This window comes from Ruditapes philippinarum, unplaced genomic scaffold, assembly GCF_026571515.1.
Source record: "Ruditapes philippinarum isolate M1 unplaced genomic scaffold, ASM2657151v2 ctg2930_1_1_1_1, whole genome shotgun sequence".
Lineage (NCBI taxonomy): Eukaryota > Metazoa > Mollusca > Bivalvia > Venerida > Veneridae > Ruditapes > Ruditapes philippinarum.
Window position 1 is genome coordinate 1 of NW_026856802.1, and position 19,597 is coordinate 19,597.

The 19,597-nt window shown below is 32.2% G+C and overlaps 1 protein-coding gene across 3 annotated transcripts; it reads left to right on the forward strand.

Annotated features, from left to right (window-relative positions):
- Positions 1–617: 617 nt before the first annotated feature.
- LOC132747742 (protein YIPF3-like) lies at positions 618–19,249 on the forward strand (the record flags this gene model as incomplete). Of its 3 annotated transcripts, none has more annotated exon segments than XM_060737236.1 (7): positions 618–756; positions 1,489–1,620; positions 2,383–2,505; positions 2,983–3,106; positions 12,785–12,877; positions 14,231–14,287; positions 18,441–19,249. In XM_060737236.1, coding segments are annotated over 7 exon segments (673 nt in total), but the record flags the coding sequence as incomplete, so codon positions are not given.
- Between the last annotated feature and the right edge of the window lie 348 nt (positions 19,250–19,597).

Sequence of the window (19,597 nt, forward strand, 5' to 3'; positions counted from 1 at the left end):
TACAAAAAAATGTATATTGGCAGTATACACTTGAAATGAATGAAGATTTCCCAAATGTAAAAATATTTTATAAAAGAATTGTTATGTTAGCTCACATTGAACAATTTGCCTGTTAGATTATTAAATTACATTTTTGTAGTCAAATTTTAGTAGGGCTATCCTACTCGTCCAGTTAAAGTTTTACATCCAGCATCAAATCTCATCAACCACTTATTGATATTTACTTGTAAGTTAATACATTTATTTGAGAGCATAATTGGAGGTCACTTTCCAAGGCCTATCACTCCAGCATGAATTTTGTCAGAATTATTGCTTTTTTTTTAATTTTGAAAATTCTTGTTATACCCCTTACCTTGCTTTATGTTTATAATGGACATATTAATATCTTTAAGATACATGTAGCAATATCATTTACTGTAGTCTTTGCATCTCTTAGCTGCCGAGGTGAGGTGGTTATGATCCCTGGTCTTACTTTATAGTTTGTAACACCTGATGTTAGCTAAAAATCATCTTTCTCTTTTTGGTGCCACATGATCAAAACAAACAAAATATCAAAATACAAGATTTATTAAACTGAGTAGTTGACAGATTAGAGCAGTTGTTGTTTTATTTTACAGGTTATTATATTCATTTGTTCCACAACGACCAACAGAACAGAGACAGAAAGTTCACAGGGAGCTGTATGGACCTATGATGATAATATTTACACTGATTGCACTTCTCTTGTTCCAGATGAAAACTGCAGATCATCGAGTGGTATGATACCTTATAACGTACAAATAGTTGCTCTGTTTCTGGTCTTGAAAATCTATTAATGGTTTAGACTGTTTAAATGGTACATTCTATAATGTTGTTATATACATGTAGTCTATCAATATGATGTTATGATAAGAATATTGTAAAATTATACAATATATATACATATTTCTCAAATTATTATTATAATAGGTTTTGCATCTTTTTCACTGATGTTACAGCCACTCCCTTTCTTTGTATATATGTGAAATAAACTTTATGTTACTGAAGAAATTTTAAAAAGGCCAAAATTTGCAGCAAACTGAAATTATTGTTTTTAATCACGTATATGTTATATATTTTTACATACTGAAAAATATGCAGAATTGTAAAGAAACAAATCTTTACATTGCAAAACATACTTTAATAAAGATCTCTCTTGTTCCAACAACTGTCAAAAATTTACTTAAATGTTATGTATACATAGAATTATTGCATGGAAGAATATTTTTTTGACGATGCTCCAATCTTGGATCAGTATTAAGTTAGAACTATATTGAATATTACTGATATCAAATATGTGTATGCATCATAGACAGACGTGCATAGCAGTAATATTCGTAATAAAAGATTGTGTATATGCTTTAAATGTAGACTTTTTTCAGTAAAATTGCAATAATTCATATGAAGCGAAATTGTATTGTTGTGTATAAAGATGTTAATATAAAATTTTAAATATTGGTATTATTGTAGGAGGAAGGGACATTAATGGGTACAGCATTCGGTGTATGTTTTACGTACTGGTTTGGAGCGTCAGGTCTTGTCTGGGTTTTAACATATGTCTGTAATACTCATCTCACACTGATACAGATTTTATCAATGATGGTAAGTTTTAAATGCTAATTTTATGTAATTTTCTGGGGGTGTCTGTGGCAGAGTGATTAAGTTGTTGACTTCAAACCACATGCCTCTCACTGCTATGGGTATAACTCCATCCAGGATTTAGATTCTTCATAAGAGGAAGCTTTCAGATAGCATATGTAATGTCAGTGGTTTTACTCGGGTGCCTGTTCATGCCTGAAATAATTCCATATAGCTTATACAGTGATATGACTTTTACAGTGTTAGTAATGTAAAATCAAACAAACAAGAAATATGTAGCTTTCTGTATCTATGACCAACACTTAAGCCTTGTCCAAATTTTATTTCACTCTATGTACATACATGTATAAGCTTGGCTGTGACTTACTTTAACATGTTGCTTTTATTTCTATACGCTACATGGCATACCCAACCTGTGACTTTCCTTAACTTATGATAGACTCAATATGTATCTTACCTTATCACAGTGTCCTTCCTATCATTGACTAGTCCTGTGGATTACTTACCGATATCTTTGATCACAAGATGGCTTATCAGTGACTTAGCCTTACCTGTATTTCCGTAATATACACATATATTTTTCTTAATGTTATTTGCTGTTTTCATTCATATCCTCATCTTAATTATCTATATTTGTATGTTTTTATACTTGATTTGCAAAGAAGCAATATCCAAATCAACAGTATATTTTGCAAACCTTTTTCTCTCTCGTCAACAATATTAAAAGACAACATGTCTACAGAATTTTTGTTTTAATATTTTCAGGGCTATGGTTTAGGCAGTCATTGTGTTGTAATATTTTTAGGAACTATTATCCATACTTCACATGATCATCTCTTCTTTTATGCTCTGTGGGCCATAGTTGGTGGTCTATCCACACTCAGAATGGTAAGTTTTTGTCTTAGTTTTATTCAAAATATGTTAAACAAGATCAACAAGGAAAAGCGGCGTTCATTGAATGCAACCAATGAACGCAACCCAGCATCAAGAACCAGTGGCAAGGAGCCCAGGAGGACCCAAAACAAACTTAACCTTTTGTAATAATACTTTATCTTATTCTTAAGTTAAACTGCTAGAAGATCTCAAACTTAATTCACCATAAATATGCTGCATAAGTTGCTTTTTGTCTGATGCCTTTTTCTTATTTTAAAACCTTTTTTGCATGCACTCTAAAATCTAGTGACCTATGACAGCCCCATATTTCAGACCTATAGTCAAAAATTTATAACTGAACATGAGGGATTCTTTGTCTGTTTATCAGAAGAAAGCAGATTTTTGAAGAAAAAAAATTACCTAATATACAAGAAAGAGAAATTATGAAAAATATTTTATTTAAATGTTTTTAACTTTATTAATTAATTTCAGGTGTCTATAATTTTATCACGGACACATGGACAGACACAGAGAATGATTGTGTGTGGTGCTGTGGCAGCTCTTAATCTCTTATTTCTACTTTATTTACATTTTGCTTATCACCAGATTGTGGAAGGTTTGTGTAATATTTTATTTGTTAAGTAACTACTGTACATGTATGTAACTTAACCATTTTAACATGACTTGAGAGGTTACTTCAATACACAAACAAGAAATTTTAAAATATGTACCTGTCATTAAACAGTACTCTTACTTTCTAAGTCAGCTGATAAAATTTAGTGAATTTGATTTTACCATATATATTAACACTATGTGTTGTGTAGACATTTTCTATTTTAGATTATTATCATAAGAAATATAATTTTGAATTATATTTTGATCATATCCCAGTAAGTTAAGGAATGTGAACTTTATTTGAATGTGGAAGAATATCAGATATAGTAAATGAAAATGGTATTATTATTTGATTTGATTTGATGATGCCCTGAAAGAGAGTACATGATGTTATACAACAGAAATCAGTACAAACATATCATAACCCTTGACAAATAAAACAATCTGCAGAAATTGTTTTTATGTGTAAAATAAATATGTATTTCACTGGTGAACATTAGTTTTTAATTTTTTCTGTTGTAGCCATTTAAGTCAGTCATGTTAAAATATTATTTATGAAATTCACTTTGTGAAATATATTTTGACCTTACTCTGAAACCAACAAATATCCTCTATATAACAACAAACATTATCATGTGCGGCATCTTATTAGTCCCCTACCGGTTTACCGGAGGGGACTTTAGGTTTACCGTCCGTCTGTCCGTCCGTCTGTCTGTCCGTCCGTCTGTCAGTCCGTCCGTCCACAAAACTGGATCCCGCGATAACTTGAAAAGTACTGGAAATATTTTTATGAAACTTGGTATATGGATAGATGGCAGTATGGAGATTATGCACGTCTTTTTCTTTTCTTCAGGGTGATCCAAAATATCTGATACTGTTTTGAAGTTGAATAAATAAGGCATTCCTGATGCAATTATTAAGTGTTATATACCATTGTAAAGAGAATTGTCATAAGTTTCTGTCATAATTAATTTACGGGAAAACGTTAACGTCATGACGTCATAGATGACGTCATCAAATAATAGTTGTTTTTCAAGATGGCGACGTCACAACAGAAAGCTGCAGTAAAAGTTAAACTTTATTTTGAGACTAAGTCTCCAGTTATTGTTATTCTCATGATGCAGAAAAAATATCCTGATGATGACAGACTCACAAAGCTTCAGGTGCATAGGCTTGTAAATAGATTTAAGCAGACAGGGTCAGTTGAGGATAGCCGACACAACAACAGTGGACATTGTTACAAAGATCAAGGCGCAGTTTAGAGAACGTGGCAGAGATCCAGCAAGTGATTCAGGAGACACCACAACAATCTGTGAGAAAAGTTCTTGGAGACATTACCAATAAGTCTAGTTATGGAAGTGTACATAGGGCATTGCGTTTTGATTTGAATTTGTTTTACCTATTCGTTATCGATTATGCAACATTTGAAAGAAACAGACATTAACAGCAGATTAGAGTTTGCTCGTTGGATGATTGATAATGTAACCACAATTGATAAAATATGGTTTTCAGACGAATCACATTTTTATTTAAATGCCGCTGTAAACAAGCAGAAATGTCGAGTTTGGAGTAAAGAGAAACCAACATTCTACTTAGAAAAGCCTCTTCATGATGACAAGGTGACAGTGTGGGCAGCGTTGAGTTCGACTGGTGTGATTGGACCATTCTTTTTTTAATCGAAAGGTGAAACCAAAACAATGAATAGTGAGCGATATCTTTCTCTCTTGAAGACAAAATTTCTGCCAGCCTTACGAAGAAAAGGTATTAACATTAATACAATATAGTTTCAGCAAGATGGAGCGGCACCACACACTGCGGGACACGTGTTGGAATGGTTGAAAGAAACATTTGGCAGAAAATTTATCTCATTTAAATCAGACAAAGTATGACCTCCACACTCACCTGATCTAAGTCCGTTAGATTTTTTTCTATGGGGACACTTAAAAGACAATGTTTACAATCCAAAGCCAGACACCCTTGAGCAGCTAAAGTCAGCCATTCGCAGAGAAATAAGAAAAATTACACCTGCAATGTGTGTTAACGCTATTGAAAATTTTTAATAGAGACTTGACGTCGTAGTAGCACAAAAATGGACGTCATATTGAACATTTGATGTAAATTTTGTTTGGTGAAATTCATTTTTAGTTTTTTATTAAACAGAATGACTTTAATGTTAAATAAAACTTTAAAATCTCTAGTTTAAATATTTGTGTTGATATTTAAAATCGTGTGATGTATGTAAAACATACAAGAAGCTGAAATGATATCAGATATTTTGGATCACCCTGCTATGTTGAAAATTCTGGTTGCTATGGCAACAAATAGGCTAAAAATATGGCAAATTTTACACATAAACTGGATCCAGTGATAACGCAAAAAGTACTGGAAATATTTTTATGAAACTTGACATATGGGTAGATGGCAGTCTTGGAATTATGCACGTCTTTTTCTTTTCTTCCTATGTTGAAAATTCTGGTTGCTATGGCAACAAATAGGCTGAAAATATGGCAAATTTTACACATAAACTGGATCCAGTGATAAAGCAAAAAGTACTGGAAATATTTTTATGAAACTTGACATATGGGTAGATGGCAGTCTTGGAATTATGCACGTCTTTTTCTTTTCTTCCTATGTTGAAAATTCTGGTTGCTATGGCAACAAATAGGCTGAAAATATGGCAAATTTTACACATAAACTGGATCCAGTGATAAAGCAAAAAGTACTGGAAATATTTTTATGAAACTTGACATATGGGTAGATGGCAGTCTTGGAATTATGCACGTCTTTTTCTTTTCTTCCTATGTTGAAAATTCTGGTTGCTATGGCAACAAATAGGCTGAAAATATGGCAAATTTTACACATAAACTGGATCCAGTGATAAAGCAAAAAGTACTGGAAATATTTTTATGAAACTTGACATATGGGTAGATGGCAGTCTTGGAATTATGCACGTCTTTTTCTTTTCTTCCTATGTTGAAAATTCTGGTTGCTATGACAACAAATAGGCTGAAAATATGGCAAATTTTACACATAAACTGGATCCAGTGATAAAGCAAAAAGTACTGGAAATATTTTTATGAAACTTGACATATGGGTAGATGGCAGTCTTGAGATTATGCACGTCTTTTTCTTTTCTTCCTATGTTGAAAATTCTGGTTGCTATGGCAACACATAGACTGAAAATATGGCAAATTTTACACATAAACTGAATCCAGTGATAACTCAAAAAGTACTGGAAATATTTTTATGAAACTTGACATATGGGTAAATAGCAGTGTTGAGATTATGCATGTCTTTTTTCCATAAATTTGGTTTAAGTTATAGAATGGACACGAAAGTGTAACCTACAGATGGACAGACAGACAGATGGAATTAAAATGGATTAACTTGGAATATACTGGACATTTTTATATGACTGTGTTCTTTAAAACAGTGTGCATCTTACTGTGGAAATAATTTGGGATAATTTTGATTAGTTTCTTCTTAATTTGGTGAAAAAAGTTCATTTTTTTCTAAATATTGGAAATCTATGAAATTCTAAAATTCTCACCTTGCATACCAAACATACCTTAACCAAACTTGTGATTACAAGCACAGACAAATTACAATAGGGATTAATTGGACAATACAAATCTAATGGCTTCAAATAATACATCTGTAGATATGGAGGAATTTGAAGGATTTACAGATAATGACATGTCTACAGGTTTTATAACAAACAATCTCTTTAATCTATATGTAAGCCAGACTAGTGATAATGTATCTATTACATTCTACAAAGAAACAACACATGCTAAAATGTTGCAAATACTACAGTCAATGTACACACTTTCACCTACCAAGGACAATACTGGATTATCAGCAACAATTACACTGTCTGAAAAGAAAGTGGTTTTAACAATCTACAACACAATGACAATGTTAATCCAGGGAAGTGGTTGTAGATTATGGCTGGAGACAATGCTGGACAAAATAAATCTAGAACTCACAAAACCCAACGAATGCAGATCTGAAACAAATTTTAACAGCTGCAGCCCTGAGACACAAGCTAGAAAACCAAATACTAAAAGAAAATCTAGCAGCCTCCTTAGCACAGTATCTAATGTACTATTTGGCCCATCCCTTGACAAAGAAATATTAAAACTGGGAAAAGAAATGAAAAAAGCTAAAAAGGCAGCAAAGAAAGGAGGATTTGAAATTGATCAGGAGTATTTCAGTAAAAAGCTACAAGAAATTCAGTCAACTTCAAATGAAAAGAAGCTTTCCAGACCAGCAAATTATCCAGCTAAAAGTGCAAGCCCAATAAATTCAAACTTTAAACAATATCATCAAAAGCCTACTGAAACACAGAGTCAAACTGTGAATTACAAAGTACAAAGAAATGAAACTTCTGTAAAATCTCTAAACGAGGAAACCCATGTCAAATCTATCATCAGCGTGAGTGAAGATGATAGCTATGAAATTAACAGTGATACAACAAGTCTGTCACATTCAAGTATCAGCAGCAGTCCTAAATCAGTAATATCTCGTTCTTCAACTACAGAAAAAATGTGATTTCTCAGTACAGTGTGACCTCTTCAAGAGGTTTTTAAACATGAACTACAGCAAAAGCCAAGACACTGATATTCTTAATCTCAAATCGGAAAATGAAAAACTTCAGTCAGTTATCAACAACTTAAAGGACAGACTCTCAGAAAATAAAACATCTAATAGTGACCAAAATGCTAAAATCTTAATACTTGAAGAGGAAATGTCAAAACTAAAAATTACAAATCAGTCCTTAAAACAAGAAAATAAAGCATTGCGTGAAAAGGCCTCTGCAAAACAAATAGAACAAGACTGTATCAACACACTCCAGACAGACGTATTATCAATAAAAGAACAATTCGAGGAACTTGCAAGCTCACTTGACCTTGTGAAAAACAGAATAGAGAATGCGCCATCAAAAACAGACATTAACTCACTCCAGCATGAAATCCATCTTCTAAGGAAAGAACTTGTCAATGATGGTGGTATTCAAAATGAAATATCAACAACAGGCCAGACTGCGAACCAAAACACAAAAGACTTTGTCACATCATCAAATAATACAAAGTCATTATCACCATCAAAGCCGTGCCAAAAACCAGTTGACACAGAAAAAAATTCATCTACACCTGGAAGAAGCACAAATCCAACAACAAAGAAATATGAGGTACTCATCCTTGGGGATTCAGTAACAAAGGGACTAATACGAAAGAAAATGAGCTCACAACAAGTAAATGTAAGCATAAAATCAACCAGTGAAGCCACTATTCAGGACATAAATAAGATAATAACTCACAATAAAACACAGACAAAAGAAGCTGATATAATCGTCCTACACACAGGCATTAAAAACATCTCAAATGCGAACTCTCCTCAGTCCATATGTGAAGATTTTACTAATCTAGTTACTTCCATACAATCAGCAAACCAAAATGTGAAAATAGCTGTATCATCCATTCTTCCAAAAAGGAGAGATTTATTATCAAAAAAAAAATATTGATGAAGCAAATAGTTTGCTAGAAAAGCTTTGCAAGAACAAAGGATTCCTCTTCCTAGATAATAGTAGCGCATTCATGAAATATGATAAGGTAAATCAGAATCTCTACTATGATGAAGTACAGCTAAATAAAGAAGGTTCAGCTTTATTGGGAAGGCAAATTAATGCAGGCATTAGAAAAATTCTAGGGATTAATAGTTACAGTTCCAGACAACAAGAAAACAATTTCTCTAGAGAAAGTGTAAATTTTCGGAATGCCAACATCTGGCATGGATATGCTCGGCGACATCAACATCCCCAACAAAGATTCCAAATGTATCAGGGACCCTGGGATCCCTGGCCAAGGACAACAAGGATGGGACCACACCAGTTTTACTAAATGATGATCCTGATGAACCTGTACTGAACATTACTGATCAAAACCAACAAATAAAAAACCATATTAAACAAATTTCTGAAAATCTAAATTCTATGGAATATAATGAAAGAACAGATTTGCCTCATCAAACTTTGAGTGAAATAACATTCGACAAAAAAGGAATTAACTTTTTTCATTTAAACATTCACTACCTGTACCCTAAACTAGATGATATCAAATATTTAGTTGACAAATATCCGGACATTGACATATTAGGTCTACAAGAAACTTTCCTAAGTGATGTTTTTGCTGACTCAGAAATATCTTTAAACAATTATCAACTCTTTAGACGTGACAGAAAATCAAATGGTGGTGGACTTGTTTTGTTTGTTAAAAATTCATTACCATGTGAACTAAGATCTGATTTACAATCTGAAAATATTGAATCAATTTGGCTCGAAATGAAACTTGAAAAGCAAAAACCTTTTTTGGTAGGTTACATTTATAGGCCACCTTCATCATTAACTTCATGGAATGATAACATTGAAGAAATCCTTGAAAAAATATTTGTTGAAAACAAAGAAATAATTCTTTTTGGCGATTTTAACTTTAATTTTGGAACTACAGGTTTAAATAACTCAGCATGGAATAATATTATAAATACATTTAATCTGTCACAACTTATAACACAGCCTACAAGAGTTACATCAACATCATCAACTATTATTGATCATGTCTATAGTAATCAATCACAAAATATATCATACATTGCTGTCCCTATACTTTCTATTAGTGACCACTTTCCAATAATTTTCACAAAACGAACTATGAAAAATGTTAAAAAAGGTCCTATGCATCTTACAATCAAATACAGGTACTTAAAGAACTTCAATGCTGATAAATTTCTAGATGATCTGTCAAAACAACCGTGGTCCCTTATTGATATGTTTAATGATCCAGATGACGCTTTAGACACCTTTAACAAATTATTTTTAGAAACTCTTAATATACATGCTCCTTACAAACAAAAAAGAGTAAAGCATAAAAATCAAGCTGATTGGTTCAATGAGGATATAGCAAATGCAATACATAACAGGGACTATGCAAAAAAGAAAAATAATGTTGATAACTTCAAATATTGGAAATTAAAAGTGAAAAAACTAATTCATACAGCAAAAAAAGATTTCTTTAATTATGAGATAAACTCAAATAAGAAAGATTAAAAAAAACTGTGGAAAAACTTGAAAAACCTATCAGGCAAAACAAATGTTCAACAAAATTCTTACATAAATGATCAGAATGGTTTACCGATAACTGATCCAAAATTAACAGCAGAAACCTTTAATACTTTCTTTGCAAACGTATTTGAAAAAGCTGAAAATGTATCAGAAGGATTGTCACATGAACTGAAAACTGCTTTACAAGAATCGGTTAAATCCAAAATTCCAAATCAGTCAAATCAATTTGAAATCCCCTTTGTTGACTTGAGCTATGTAAATCAGAAACTGAATAGTCTTGATGCCACAAAAGCAACAGGCCTAGATGGTATTGGTGCAAAATTCCTAAAAACAGCAGCTGATGTCATAAGTAAACCTCTATGTAGTATTATAAATTTAAGCATAAAAAGTGGAAAATTTCCAACACAGCTAAAACAGTCAAAGGTAACACCAATTTACAAAAAAGGAACAAAGGTAGACAAAAATAATTATAGACCAATTTCAGTACTTCCTCTTATATCTAAAATAATTGAAAAACATGTATCAGACCACTTTAAGTTCTATTTAGAAACAAACAATTTACTTTACACTGCTCAATCAGGTTTCAGGGCACATCATTCATGTGAGACAGCTCTTACAAATATAATTGATAATTGGATCAGTGCTCTGAATGATGGCAAACTGTTTTTCTAGACTTATCAAAAGCCTTTGATTTAGTGAACCACCAAATTCTTCTAGAAAAACTACCTTTCTATAATTTCTCTTCACATGCTATTAATTGGATAAGATCTTATCTATCAGACAGGTCACAAAAAGTCAATGTGTCTGGTGTTTTATCTGAACCAGCTGAAGTCGTCTCAGGAGTGCCTCAGGGCTCAGTCCTTGGGCCCCTACTATTTTTGATATACATTAATGACATCCATCTTCATGTTAAACAGTCAACTACTGATATGTTCGCAGACGACACTTCTCTAACTTCTACGGGAAGTACTTTAAAGGAAATGAATGATAATCTTCAAACAGATCTTGATAGTGTTAGCACATGGTGTAGGCAAAATGCAATGATATTAAATGCACAAAAAACTAAGGCCATAAATTTCTCTATAAAAAATACTAAATCAAAAAATACCGATTCATCTACTCTGCACCTTCACAACAAAGAGATAGAATTTACAGACACTGAAAAACTTCTAGGAGTCCATGTTGACAAAAATCTTAAATGGAAAACACAAATTCAAAATACTATTAAAAAATGCAATTCACAGCTCTATTTGCTTCTCAGAATCAAACAGTACCTTGATCTCCACTCAAGAAAACTCTTTTTTAATGCTTATATTCTGCCACATATTGACTACTGTTGCACTATTTGGGGAAACTGCAGTAGTGAATTACTTTCACAAATTGTCAACTTTCAAAAAAGAGCTGCAAGAATTATTTTAGACAAAAGTTTTGATACCCCATCAAATGTTTTATTCAAAGAATTAAACTGAATGTCTTTTGACAAAAGAATTTAATATGTATAAAAAGGCAATCCTCATGTATAAATCTATAAATGAACCATCTTTTCCTGTTTATATGAAAAATAAATTCCAAACAGTAAATGACAAACATGACTTTAACTTAAGATCTATACAGAATGGAAAACTAACTGTACCTAAGCCAAAAACAGAATTTTTTAGAAAATCATTTAATTACTCTGGTCCTGTGGTATGGAACAACATACCAATCCATATTCGAAATTCTGATACCCTGAGGAAATTTCAAGCCTCCTATATCCAATGGCAATTTTCTAATTAATTGATTGTACATATTGTTTCCAGAAACAATAATTTAATGTTTAAAATAAAAAGAATAATAAAAACTGTTATTAGAACAGCCCTATAAATGTCTAATTCTTCAACATTGATCTACTTTTTTGTACTTTCCATGCTGAAGTTATGAAAATGTCACTTCTTATAATGTAAGAAGAAAAAAATGTTTACTTATTTATTGTATTGATATGATGTTTATAATGTACATATTTTGTTGTCTAAATGTTGATTGTGATTGTATTTTATGTTGTTTTGTATATACTGAGGCCCGCATGGAAGATCGGGAAACTGAATGTGTTAGCCTCATTAAATAAAGTCGTTACTTACTTACTTACTTACTTACTTACTTATCTGTTCTTCCTATTTTGAAAAAATATCAGTTGCCTTGGCAACAAATAGGCTTAAAACATGGCAAATATAACAATATTTGTGATTAGTCAAAAAGAGCTGAAAATTTTTATGAAATTGCATCTTTAATTCAAGAGTTATCTCCTCTTTAAGAATTCTGCTTTTAAAATGTTATATTTTGGTAACAGGGATGTTTCAAATATTAACTTTAGAGTGTCCTTCAGTCCGTCTGTCTGTCTGTTCATAAAAATGTTTCCTGTGATCACTTTTAAAGAACTTTTCCAACAAGTTTACTTAAAATAGAGAAAAATTGAAACATAAGTGAATGGCCAATGGCCCTTCAGAATGTTGATGGGGTTCTAACCGGTAGGGGACTTATGCATTGCTTGCAATACTATGATAATTGCTTGTTTATTTATAGATTTATCTGAAGTGTTCCATCAAAACCCTGTGATGATGGAGAAACCAGTGATTATACCTACAAAGGGAGTTAATCCACCAACAGTTGCTGCAAGTATGTATAATGTTAAATAATTACTTGTTAATTGAACATGGGGTAGTTGGAAAATGTCACTGAAGTTGCATTGTGTATATCACATGTTTTATAGATTGGGTCACAGCTAGAATTTTTTGTTTAAATTAGAGTGCAGTTCTTGCATTGTTTAACATATTAGCAATGAGATAATCTTCCTATTTCTTCTGTGGTAATTTTTAAGCTAGTATATACCAAACTTAAGTAATTACTTACTTTATTTTTATTTTCATAGTTAAAACTAACATTTACCTTTTATATGTTTGATTATTTTAGTTTTAAACATACCATTAATTGCAAAATACATCAAGTTAATTCACTTACCTATCTTTCTATCTGTAGTTTGCTTTACTAAAAACTTGTATGGGAAAATATATCATGGTCTCTCTTTACTTCAGGAGAGATTTTCTTTGAAGATTATCTTTTAACAACTCTAAATGCTTACAAAGGGACATTTAAAGCAACTTTCTTTTAAAAAAATGTATGACAATCTTTTGTCTTAATATTATTAAGCTAACTATACATACATGTGTTCATCCTGTAATGTCTATCAAATGTACTTAGTTTAACATCTTAACAGAATGAAAATCTCTATTACGCAGTAAATCTTAAAAATTTTCTGTATAGATTATTAACAAATCTGGTAACATGAACACATCTTCTAACCTTGTATTATTTTATAAGCAGTAATTCATCTTATGATAATCATATTATATATACTATTGTCTGATGTTAAATCCTTTGCCCTGTGATATTAATGTTTTATATTTTATTTCTTATAGGAAACTTAAAATTACTTCATGTCAAGAGGCTATCAAGCCAGCTTTAATATGAGCAGTTGATTGTTTTTATTGGCTTACCCGTTTTAAGACTTTAAAAAAAATCAAATGGGCATGAATTGTATTACTTTCAATATTCTTGCATAGCAGACTGGCGTTTCCGTGAGTTTTACCCATGACGGAAATCTCATCTGGCATGGGGGTGCCAGATGAGTTGCGTGCAATAAAACAACGTCAATTTAGCACATTTAATGAATAAATCATGTTAATGACATCATTTTAGAAAGAAACTATGAGCTTAGGATGACGTCATTTCGCCATTGTTATTAAAGTTACTGCTCAATGGGCGAGGTCCCCTTGGGACGGATATTCCAATCTGAACCGCAACATATGACAGATATTATTAAGACAGAACCTACCCATACTAAACAAGAATATAAATAACATTCATACTAACTTTTCAGTTATTAAATGCATGGTAATTTTATGATTTTGTTATCATATGACATTGTTTCATTGATAGACACACTAACCATCTTTCTTGTAACTATTCTAGATAGAAAAGGAAAATTAAATCATCCATTAGGACTTGGTGGTGTTTATATTAATAAAGGTACATGTGTTGTGTGTGATTAGTAAACAGTTAGACAGTGGTACTAGATGTTGTTTATATTTAAATATTGCATCTTGAAAATTGTCAAATTTGTGTAAGATCAAGTTTTGTTTGTTTTAAATGACATCGTTTTTTAGCTCACCTGTCACAAAGTGACAGGGTGAGCTTTTGTGATCGCTTTTCGTCCGGCGTCCGGCGTCCGTCGGTAACCTTTTGCTTTAAATGACATCTCCTCATAAACCACTGAGCCAATTTCATCCAAACTTCACAGGAATGTTCCTTTGGTGGTCACCTTTAAAAATTGTTCAAAGAATTTAATTCCATGCAGAACTTGCCATGGCAACCAAAAGAAAAATCTTTAAATATCTTCTTTTAAACAACCCTAAGAGCTAGAGCTTAGATATTTGGCATGAAACATCTTCTAATGAGTGTCTACCAAGTTTGTTCAAATAAAAGCCCTTGGGTCAAAATTGGCCCCGCCCCAGGGGGTCATTGATTTTCCCTATATGCATATAGTAAAAACTTAAAAAATCTTCTTTTAAAGAACCCAAAGAGCTAGAGCTAAGATATTTGGCATGAAACATCTTCTAGTGAGTGTCTACCAAGTTTGTTCAAATAAAAGCCCTGGGGTCAAAATTGGCCCTGCCCTAGGGGGTCATAGATTTTCCCTATATGCATATAGTAAAAACTTAAAAAATCTTCTTTTAAAGAACCCAAAGAGCTAGAGCTAAGATATTTGGCATGAAACATCTTCTAGTGAGTGTCTACCAAGTTTGTTCAAATAAAAGCCCTGGGATCAAAATTGGCCCCGCCCGGGGGGGGTCATTGATTTTCCCTATATGCATATAGTAAAAACTTAAAAAATCTTCTTTTAAAGAACTGTAAGAGCTAGAGCTTAGATATTTGGCATGAAACATCTTCTAGTGAATGTCTACAAAGTTTGTTCAAATAAAAGCCCTGGGATCAAAATTGGCCCCGCCCCAGGGGGTCATTGATTTTCCCTATATGCATATAGTAAAAACTTAAAAAATCTTCTTTTAAAGAACCCAAAGAGCTAGAGCTAAGATATTTAGCATGAAACATCTTCTAATGAGTGTCTACCAAGTTTGTTCAAATAAAAGCCCTGAGGTCAAAATTGGCCCTGCCCCAGGGGGTCATAGATTTTCCCTATATGCATATAGTAAAAACTTAAAAAATCTTCTTTTAAAGAACCCAAAGAGCTAGAGCTAAGATATTTGGCATGAAACATCTTCTAGTGAGTGTCTACCAAGTTTGTTCAAATAAAAGCCCTGGGGTCAAAATTGGCCCCGCCCCGGGGGTCATTTATTTTCCCTATATGCATATAGTAAAAACTTAAAAAATCTTCTTTTAAAGAACTGTAAGAGCTAGAGCTTAGATATTTGGCATGAAACATCTTCTTATGAATGTCTACCAAGTTTGTTCAAATAAAAGCCCTGGGGTCAAAATTGGCCCCGCCCCAGGGGGTCATTGATTTTCTCTATATGCATATAGTAAAAACTTAAAAAATCTTCTTTTAAAAAACCCAAAGAGCTAGAGCTAAGATAGCCCTGGCCCCACCCCGGGGGTCATTGATTTTCCTTATATGTGTATAGCAAAAACTTAAAAATCTTCTTTGAAAAAACCCAAATAGCTAGAGTTTAGATATTAAGCATGAAACATCTTTAAGTAAATATCTACAAAGTTTGTTCAAATAAAAGCCCGGGGGTCAAAACTGGCCCTGCCCCAGGGGTGTCATTGTTTTTAAATATATGTGTATAGTAAAAACTTAAAAAATCTTCTTTTAAAAAACCCAATGAGCTAGAACTTAGATGTTTAGCATGAAACATCTTCTTATGGGTGTCTACCAAGTCTGTTCAAATAAACAAATAAAAGCCCTTGGGTAAAATTGGCCGGGGGGGGGGGCTATATACAGGTGAGCGACCTCAGGGCCATCATGGCCCTCTTGTTTAATATATTAAATTTACACAGTCTTGTTTAAATGATAGAAGAAATAGCATGAACAAATTTATGTACATGAATTAACTTAATTACTGATTTGAAAAATAATTTATGCAGTTTTAGCCAGGAGTTGCAAAGATTTATTCACATGGCAAATACGGTCTATACAGAAATTTATTTTAGTCAATTGTGTAGGAAGCTATGCCCTTAAATCTTTTTCTGACACAAACCAGTACTAAGCAATGAGTGTAAAGTTTCTAGCTCAAGGAAACAATGACTTGCCACTAATGGGGAATGAACCCATATGGCTACATTACCAGTCTGTCACATTTATCACTACATAATTATAATAGCCATAAATAGTTTACACTATGTGTTAAGTATATGTGCAATCTCAAAATCTAAAATGATCTTTTTATTTTTCAAGCACTGCCATACAAAATGAGCCTTATTTTAAGAAATCGGATATTCAAATAGTGATATTAATGACACGTTATATTACTTTAATTTGTAGGACATAATATATCATAAAGTCATCATTCTTCAGCTTGTAAATGAAAACTGTTAAATTCCTGGAGGTTTTTTAAACACCTGCACTTAATACTAAAATAGCTTTTGATCTCTACTATTACACATAGTTCTTTCATTGTGATCTTCTCTTCAACTAACCTACACAATTAATAGCAACAGTCATATTCTAATTTTAGAAATGACTCACCAGGCTAAAAAAGTAATTGAACCAATGGCAGACACTGTTGTAAAAGCTGTTAACAAAACAGTCACTGCAGCAGTAAAACAATTAGCCAATCAGAAAGGTCCACTCCTGAATGCTTTGAAAGATGGTGTCAAATTAGCCAATGCAAAACCGGCTTAGTACTGTTTAATTGTTTGGAGGTATGTGAGTTTGCACTCTTTTAATATCAGATATTTGGTTTATGGAATATTTTCTTCTAAGGTGGTTGTACAGCACATGACAGCACCTGGCAGCACATGGATGTATATGTACTGAAATCCTATTCTTGTTGCTTTACTGTTTCCCTGCTACAGTTTTATTCAGTCGTATCTTGGAAATTTTTCGAGTCCCAAAATTACTACTTTTCTTTGTACTGATTATAATAGCAAACAAGCATTTTACTTAAAAATTGTTACTTGCATCACAAGACTATGTTACCTGATTTCAGTAGTTTCTTTAATTATGACATGTTTAATAGGAAAGTTATATTTAAATATTCTGTCAAATGAAGGCAATAAAGATATATATTTATTGTAATCAAACATCTCAATTAACTTAATCGACTCATGTGACCAGTGGAGATCAAGCTCCGCTGATGACTGTGTCATGCCATCTGATCATGGTCTTCACTGTTCCCTATTCTGTCAGTACATAATTATTTTGAAATTTTCTCTGAAAATGGTGAATGGTTTTGTCCAAATTAAGAGATGGACAAGTCAATTTAAGATATTTAGCATGATAAAGATTATCATATTTTCCACACTTATCAGGATTCTTGATGCACATAAAATTAACATAAATTATGCATGAAGATAGTTTTATGTTTATTTCTTTTCTATCCTGCATGTTTATCTATATTTAGTTATTTGTCACTGGGTTAGAAAGTGCATGGTCATTTCTAAATTCTTTTTAGTCCACACTACAGTAAAACCTACCTGTTGATATGGCTAGGGGTAGCTTCTTTTTGGTTTTGAATAATTTCTATTGAAAATCAATGTTTCACTGTGAATTATAATTAGAATTTAATGTTTAATGATAAAGGCTATCAAGGCTTTCTTTTCATTAAATCAAGAGCTTGTGCAAATGTTTTCTCTATGTGCTATATAGTCAATATAGAGATTAATGTAAAATTGAGCTTTTATGTTAAACTTTAATAATGGCAGGCAAATTTTACTTACTTTATGGCTTAAAATACGTTTCAGAGCAGCAAAGTCGTGAAATTGGAACTACATTGCCCATGGTTTTCTAAGATATTCTGTCATACTTCTGTATTAAAAATGTATGTGTGTATGCTGTAAGAACATGGCTTATTCTGTTTAAAAAATTAAATGTTTTATGTGGGAATAAATTCAGGTGCAAGTAAATTATACAAGTCTTTTTTAAAAATTGATCAAAATTAAGCTTAATTAAGTTCTTAATTGATTGATGTATTTTATATAAAACTGTTTTTATTTATTTCAGAATGAAATCCTGTCAGAGAGACTTCCAGTGTTACCACCAAGTGGATGATATGATGCAATGTTATGATGTAATATTATATTGTACAACATTTAATATGATCATTAACAAGAAAACTCTCCTAAATAGTGATGTGTGGGATTGTTCATACTGATACTCTATCTCCTCTTGTAAAAATCTCCAGGATATGACAACAATGGTTACCATAGCAACAAATGCTCATCTTAGAGATCTGGCAAGATATTCAATGAAAGTCATGTTCCTTGTAACATTGACAAAAAAAGAGGATGAGTATGAATATTGCTGGAAGTAAAAGTGTTCATATGGAGGAATAATTCATTTTGGGATTAACCATTGTTTATTTATAGCATGTGATGTGACATGCTTTTTGAATCTTTGAGTGCATGCAAATATAGTTAACTGTTTGTATGTCTGACAAAAATGTGGGAGAAACGACCTTGACTACAAATTTAGATCATTCACTTGGGTTCTATTAATATATCTCTATCATTTGTTAGTTTCTGTAAATATGTAGTTATATTTGGTTCATTCATAGATGTTTAATTGGTATCAGAGATGTTTAATTGGTATCATGAGCTCAAGTTTGGATTGAATGGATATGTAATTGAATCAGTTTAACTATATATAACTTTGCTGAATTTGTGTCATGTACTTTTCTTACCTTGATTTATTAACAGTCCACTTAATGTGCACTAATATTATAAGGTAAGGCAGTCAGCAGTAAAGTATGAGATGGCCCTGATGGCATGTTCAATATGTTGTGATGTTTACATTAAAACAATGCATATTTATTTTGATTTATTTCATCTATGCATTGTGCTCTTTCCATTATCTCCATGAACAGACTCAAGCAAACGGAGCCTGCAATTTTCATATATTTTGTTGTGTTTAATGATTCTGTGGGATTTCACCTGGTCAAAGACATCATATAGATAAATCTGTGTATTTTTATTGGTTTTTAATTCACCTTCTTCTTGATGTGCTTGTTGGTAATCATACAAATATATATTAAGATAATTTTGTAATGCATGAACATTCTTATGGTTTTTTGTGGTTCTCCAGGATTACAAAGTAAAGGCTGCCAGGGTCACAGCTTGAACACAAATCAGTAATACATACATGTATGTTATATTTAAAAC